Source organism: Gekko japonicus, unplaced genomic scaffold, assembly GCF_001447785.1.
Source record: "Gekko japonicus isolate JY-2015 unplaced genomic scaffold, Gekko_japonicus_V1.1 scaffold231, whole genome shotgun sequence".
Taxonomy (NCBI): domain Eukaryota; kingdom Metazoa; phylum Chordata; class Lepidosauria; order Squamata; family Gekkonidae; genus Gekko; species Gekko japonicus.
Genome location: NW_015165837.1, coordinates 84,570 through 91,388, shown reverse-complemented (window position 1 = coordinate 91,388; position 6,819 = coordinate 84,570). Strand labels below are relative to the sequence as shown.

Genomic DNA, 6,819 nt, shown 5'->3' with positions numbered 1-6,819 from the left:
ATAACTTTTTATGGCTGAAATGCCACAAGCCTTCACATTTCCTGGAATGCTGAAGTTAATGGATTCAAACAAGGACCTTTTCACTCTCTACAGTGCTCTGACAGTTAGAGTACACTCATAAGCAACCACAGGGTTATATCAACTAAAGTGTCACAAAGTTGTGAGAAGCTTTCAAGTTCTGCAGATTTTTCCCCCTGTGGACCAACATGGCTAAGTGCAATCTCTGTCAAATTAGAGTACATAGCAACCTATGCAAGAGATGCCAGGAACACAATCTGTTTATACGAATAAATCACCTTCCATGACGACACGCTGTGTAGACCGTGCCCTCTTCGCTCCCCACCACAAAATTATTGACATCTCCAGTTGGGAAAGCCATTCCAGTAACTGCCACCGGCTTGGATTTGTTGAACATCAGCTCCATGCTCTCCTAGTAAAACATGTCAAGTTTTTCAGTCTACTGTATTCAAAACATATGACACTCAGAGGCAGACTGGACCTTTAACTTGCCACCAACAGTTCCTGGTAGGTGACTGCTCTGGAGAATTTCCTACTAGTTTCCTACTTCCATGCTGCTGCTAGTGAGGCCCAAGGAGGGAGCCCCTGAGGGGCATCACCTCAGCTTGCTCCTATTTCCTGGGCTGTTTTATCAGTCCCCCCCCCTCCCCGATTACAGCAAAAGACCTGTTTCCTTAATGGTGTTAAAGACAACCACTTCCACCAGCTTTGTGAGGGGAGGATACGCATCATTTATTTATTTAGCACATTTTTCTTAAGCTTTTCTCCTCGTGGATTTAATTCAACATTTCATTTGGAATGACCATATAAAGCCAGTAGTCTCTTAACTGCCCTGGCTTCCAGTTTCTTTCCAAGCTGATATTAAAGGGGCTGGCTTTGACGTTGAAACCCTTATGTCACCCTTTTCCCAACTGGAGTCCATAAGGTCCGTGAGTCCTTTGTAAGGACAAAGGGCGAGTGATCCCTTCTCACATTCATATGGCTAACATGAAAACAGGGAGCCCTCTCGTTTTCTAGAAATGGGAGCCTAGACACTTCCATTTCAGTGGAAAGAGACCCTTCTTATCCAGAAGGCTGAGCTACAATGATTTGGGGACAGCATTCCCAGAGGTTCGTCCCTGTTGTGTATGTAAATAATGTATAAAGGTATTGAGCTTGAATCTGAAAAGGTATTGTAAAACCGACCTATCAGAACAAAGGAAGTTCTGGAGGGAAGCAAAATGATTGGCCTTTATGTACTGCAACTGATTGGACACTATCTGACATGTGGGTGTGGCTTGCCAAGCCCGAACTGTTTAAAAGGGAGCCTGTTGCTCCAATGTTTGTCTCGTTCTGTTCTTCTGACTTCGTGTTTAAATAAAGTTGTTATCACTGTTCACCTGCTGCCTCGAGTCTCGTACCTAACAGTCCCCCTGTGCTTTTTAAGGCTCTTTTATGTTATTCCAGGTTGATGTTATAATGTAAGAATGTGTGTGCACCAGTTTTCCCTCTAAGCTGAGTTAGTGTGAGCTAGCTCACAGTTTTTTAGCCTCTGTCTCACAGATTTATGTCTCAGCTCAGGAGGGATGGCTCCAAACAAACTAATTTATGCAGTAGCCAAATCGCTCGCTCACAACTTTAATGCCAGTAGCTCACAAAGTAGATTTTTGCTCACAAGACTCCACAGCTTAGAGGGAACATTGATGTGTGCGTGTGTGTGTGCGCGTGTGTGCATGTGTGTGTGTGTGTGTGTGTTAACTTGCTATGAATTGTCTTGAGAACTGTTGAGTGGAATGGCAGTCTAAAAAAATACGTGAAATCAACTAATAAATAAAATCAGCCTTCCCTTAATTTAACAAGCCTTTGGGCAACTGTTTCTCTTTTTTATATTCTCAAAGTAAGCATATAGTTTACTTTAAGCAGCCACAACATTTAATCAATCGGTACTTGCAAATCCTTTGATGGCAGTGCCTTCTTGGAAAAGACATTCCTCCTCTTTTCACAAACACAGGAAAGAATGCTTCTTCTGAGGCGGCTTCTGTTGTATCATATGCACACACACACACCCCTAAACACATGATGCTGCCTTAGAGAGAATCAGACCATTCACAGGCATATTTACAGTGCAATCCTAAGAAGTGCTACACCTTTCTAAGTCCATTGACGACTATGGTCTTAGAAGGATGCAATTCTGTTTAGGATTGCATTGTTAGTCAATCTAATCAACTATTTCTTTTTTCAAACAAGCGAGAGTCCTACCAATAATGAAAATGGGAAGAAAAAGCAATGTTAGGTGAAAAATATGTCTGTCAAACTTTTGATAGGATCTGTTTGCTTAGCTTAGTCTAGTCACTGAAATGTTGATCAGAAGCTACACTTTCAAAGATGGCTATTCTACCATCCAGTCTATATTTGTTAAACAATGCCGGAGAGTAAGTGTGATTTATACCTCAGACGATTTATATGATTACCTGTTCTTTAAACTGGATTATTTCATTTTCACTTGAAACTGACCTGTGTATTAACGCATTACAATAATTACATGATTTGTGGCAGAGGAAATAGGTTTTGGCTCTTAGAGGAGCCAACTGCTGGAAGCAAGCTGCACTCTTTCAAGTGCATCCACAGAGTGTTTAGTCCTTGTAGGATGTGAGGTTTTGGCTTTCAGGGACGATGTTCCATTAAGTAGGCATCAGCTTTAACCCCAACCCTTTCTTCTTGTGTAGGTAAAAACAAAACCACCTGTGGCGTTGAGAGCATATCCAGGCTCCAGGAACACATTTTGCCATCTGTGGAAACGGTAATGAGGTTGTGAGCATTCTGTGTTCCAACAACATTTACGCAGTATACAGGGTGCTGGAAAATACATGAAATACCAGAGATCAGATGGTGCCCATTCACATTTTCAAAAAAGGTTAATTTCTAAATGGCACAAACGTTATTTGAAAGAGAGATTCAGTCATCATGCAATGCCCAGAACTCCTCCTCTTGCCAGATAGGAATGGAATATCTTTGTACGGCCAAATGCTTGCATGTACATCATGACATTCAAACATGTTTTTCAAAGGCTGATTTTACACTGTCACAAACTGACCAAGATGATTGTGGCTGTGAAAATGCTGCATTAAGTGGATGAAATTTTACCCAGAGGGATATGTTATCATGCTGTTGATGGTATTTGATGTGTTAAAGTATCAGCAGAAAGAGACAAGTTTCTTAAAGGGGCAAAAATATGTAGAGTTTACTGAAGAAAATAGTTGTCACTTTTAAAAAAGCCCATATCAACACTGACACAGTTTGGCCACTGTACAACATATTTCAAAAACATTCCAGTGGGAAATAAAGGCCAACACATCCATCAAGTTTTCTTAATCATGGGCCAAATTTATGCTCTCATTTTCAGTGAAGTTAATCTAAAGTAACAATACCCGTCTACTGAGTTATGATAGATTTATGATGGACTAACAATTTCAGCAAGGATGTGTTCCAATTGAACTGATGGGGGCACATTTTTTACCTTCTGGGAGCAAGGAAGGTAGTCAGTGGTGGGGTGGGAAGAATAACAACTGCCCTGGGCAAAGGAACCAGTAGGAGAGGGTGAGGAAAGGGCCATTTAAAGCCAACCATCTATTGTATCATATTTTTGCTTTCAAGCTTTTTACCCTTATCTCCCTTCTTTAACAACGTACTACTAGCTTGTCACTTCAAGGCCAAGATGGATTCATTCGCAAATTGGCCAGGAGAGGCTGTTTTTGCCTATATATGATTTTAGAGGAATTGGCTAGATAGCCTTGATCCTTAGGGCTTAGTTAGGCCCCAGATGGGATTAGCAAAATTACCATGGGTTTGGTGTTTGATATTAGGTTAGACTGGGGAGTATCCTGAGGCATTGGAGCACAAGGTGAGGCATCCAAACCAGCCATTCATGGCTGAATGGTCTCGGGGGTAGAGGTTAAGCAACAGGTACTGGTTATCATCGCTTGAACTCTATGGGGTGGGGTGACAGAGTTGATGGGCAGAATCTCTCTGGATCACTTTGGCGCAGGCACAGAAAAGCAACACATGGCCTGGGGTCAGGTCAGGCTTTGAGCTAGAGTAGGATTACTGTGATGGACTGCACTTTTAAAAACTTAGAAGTGCTGTACAAACGGGTAAGGACTGTGAAAGGTTAATTCACAGAAACAGAAGGCCTTGAGTGACAGGTTGCTCCAAAGAATCTGATTGGTTAGCAACAGCTGAACAGAGGAAGACTTCTGAACTGGATGCTGAGGAGAATTCAGTCAGATTTCTGCCTTGATTGAGTAGTGACAGTCTGATTTCAACCTTAGCTGAAAGAAGTTTAACATAGACAACTGGGGGAAAGTTGGCAAGGAAGTTTGGGAAGTAGGCGAAGACTAGTGAGAGGAGAATATCCCTACCCGATCTAGTGAGAGGAGAATATCCCTACCTGATCAAACAGGGAGTTAGCTCTGAAGAGTGCAGAGATCTCTGGTCTGGTGTAGTTAGAAACTGCCTTTAGATGATGATTTATTTAGAAGATTATTGCAGTTTCTAGTTTATGTTCTAGTTTACATTTTGTTTTTGTGTGGTAAATTGAAACAATTTTTTTTTTTAAAAAAGAAACTCTTATTAGCCTGAAACACAAGAACTAAACTCTGTGCATGTATTGTTTTTACCTCAGAAATTTCAACCCCTGACTTCAGCTGACCTTTCCCCTCTATGTTAGATAAAATATTTTGTTATTTTTGGATTTCAAAATGTCTCAAGAGTCATTTAAGCTGTTTAAGTTAAAGCGGGCTCCTGATCCTTCACTCGGGTTCCTGGGCTGAGCCAACAGCCCAAAATATTATACTGTGACAGGATGGGACAGCCAGACTTCTTCACCAAAAATAAAACACATTACTAAGACAGCTCAGTCAGTAAAGGGAAAGAAAAATGGAGGGAATATCTTGCCATTGAGGGAGGGAAGTGGACAGGGCCATCATAATTACTCAGACATTGGCAAACCCAACCGGGCAGCCTTTCAGGGAACCCACACCAAGGGGTGTGTGAGTGTTTAGCATGTTACCCACTTAATTAATAAATCCTACACCCATGGGACTGATGTCTTTATTTTGGGATATGGAGGCAATTGGAATTGTTGGGCCTCAAGCATCCCTGTCTTCCTTTCAATTTCACATGTGCAATTGCTGACTGTTGTGGCAGTGGTCGCAGAAAAACACATCTTCAGATGCACTCTTCAGCAGCCCCTGCATAGTTTTCTGATGTAAGCACAAGGTATTTGGTCATCAGACTATCCAGACACATACATCTCCTTCCAAGTACATGTCTTTAACATCAATACTGAATTTAGACCAAAAAGTATATCTTTAAAGTATTGATGTCTTATGTAGACAAACTGGTATCATTTGTTTGGTGTAGTGGTTAGGAGTGCAGACTCTAAACTGGGAGATTCTAATCTGGGAGAACCGGGTTTGATTCCCCACTCCTCCACATGCAGCTGTTGGCATGACCTTGGCTCAGTCACAGTTCTCTCAGAGCTTTTCTCTCAAGAACAGTCCTCTCAGAGTTCTCGCAACCCCACCTACTTCACAGGGTGTCTGTGTGGGGAGAGGGAGGGAAAGAAAATTGTAAACCACTATGAGACTCCTTTGGGCAGCGAAGGGCGGGTTATAAATCCAATCTCTTCTTCCGCTCTTCTCTTGTCACCAGTGTTATCTCTATAAAGAACTATGGCATCAATAGAATTTCTAACCAAGTATGAGGAAAACTCATGGAAGCAAACTTTCCCTCCTCCCATTTTCTGCTGCAGCTTCCTATCCTCATCACAACCTTTTCCTTGGGAACCAGTGGGCCACTGAGAATACCAAGTAGGGGCAAGGTGGGAGGGGAAATCAGTGAAAATTACCCCCATTTCTTGCTGGCAGATGTGCCTTTTGGTTAGGCTCTAAAGCAATGTAAACATCCTATCAGAATTAATAAGCCTATCAGGACTTCCTAGAAAGAAAGGTGTACTGATATCCATATACTCTTAACTGTAAGGATAACCAAACTGAGTGATCTACCACAGGTATGATTTTAGGGGTTAAGTAATTTGGAGGCACTAAAATGTTGATGATTTACTCTGCCCTGTTTAAACAAGAGGAATCTCAGGGACTACTTTCCTTCTATTTCCCTATCCAAAATACACTCCTTTTATTCTCCACTGGCATATTTAAAAGCTATGGTGTAGTTAGGAATTTAGAAATCCAACATGAATTCATATCTATGTGTAGATAAAGGGGAAAAGCACACACGAAAGCAGATTGTCTAACTATGAAGTGGGTGAGATGATTCTGTTGCTATAGATTTTATGCACTTCCAAAGCTATTACATCTTTGTTTAGTAACCAGTCAATGCTGGTATATCAAATAAGCCAAGTCAGACCATCTCTAGGTTTACGGAATGTGTCCCCCTCACTTTGGTGCTCATATAGACTGGTAATCTACAGTACTTTCTTAAAAACACTTTCCAGGGTGTGAACCCCACTGGGTAGACTTGAGCAGGATTCTAAGTAGACCTGCTTAGGATTTCACTTAAGCTAGGAACTGCAAGGACTAACGTGAGCCAAGTTCAAATAGGTGGAGCACCATTCTGTTGCATGGGCACAACTCACTGTTCTTCTCACAGCACTTTCCTGTGCAGTGCCTGGCTTTAATCAGAGCTGTCAGCTGTCAGTTTCATAAGCAATCAGCCTCACTCCAGAACTGAAAAAGATGTTTCAAATGCAGAGTGGGAGGTAGGGGAGGAAAAGAAGAAGGAAAAAAACCAGCCAGACTGTAC

At 41.8% G+C, this 6,819-nt stretch overlaps 1 protein-coding gene across 1 annotated transcript in view; it reads right to left on the bottom strand.

The window, feature by feature from the left end:
• Positions 1–6,819, bottom strand: part of DYNC1I1 (dynein, cytoplasmic 1, intermediate chain 1) — a gene marked incomplete at its 5' end in the record, with an annotated part of 137,295 nt that overhangs the window by 56,562 nt on the left and 73,914 nt on the right. Inside the window, 2 exons of the mRNA XM_015410934.1 lie at positions 297–430; positions 2,740–2,853. Of these exons, the coding sequence (XP_015266420.1) occupies positions 297–430; positions 2,740–2,853 (248 nt within the window). The remainder of the gene's footprint in view (positions 1–296; positions 431–2,739; positions 2,854–6,819) is intronic.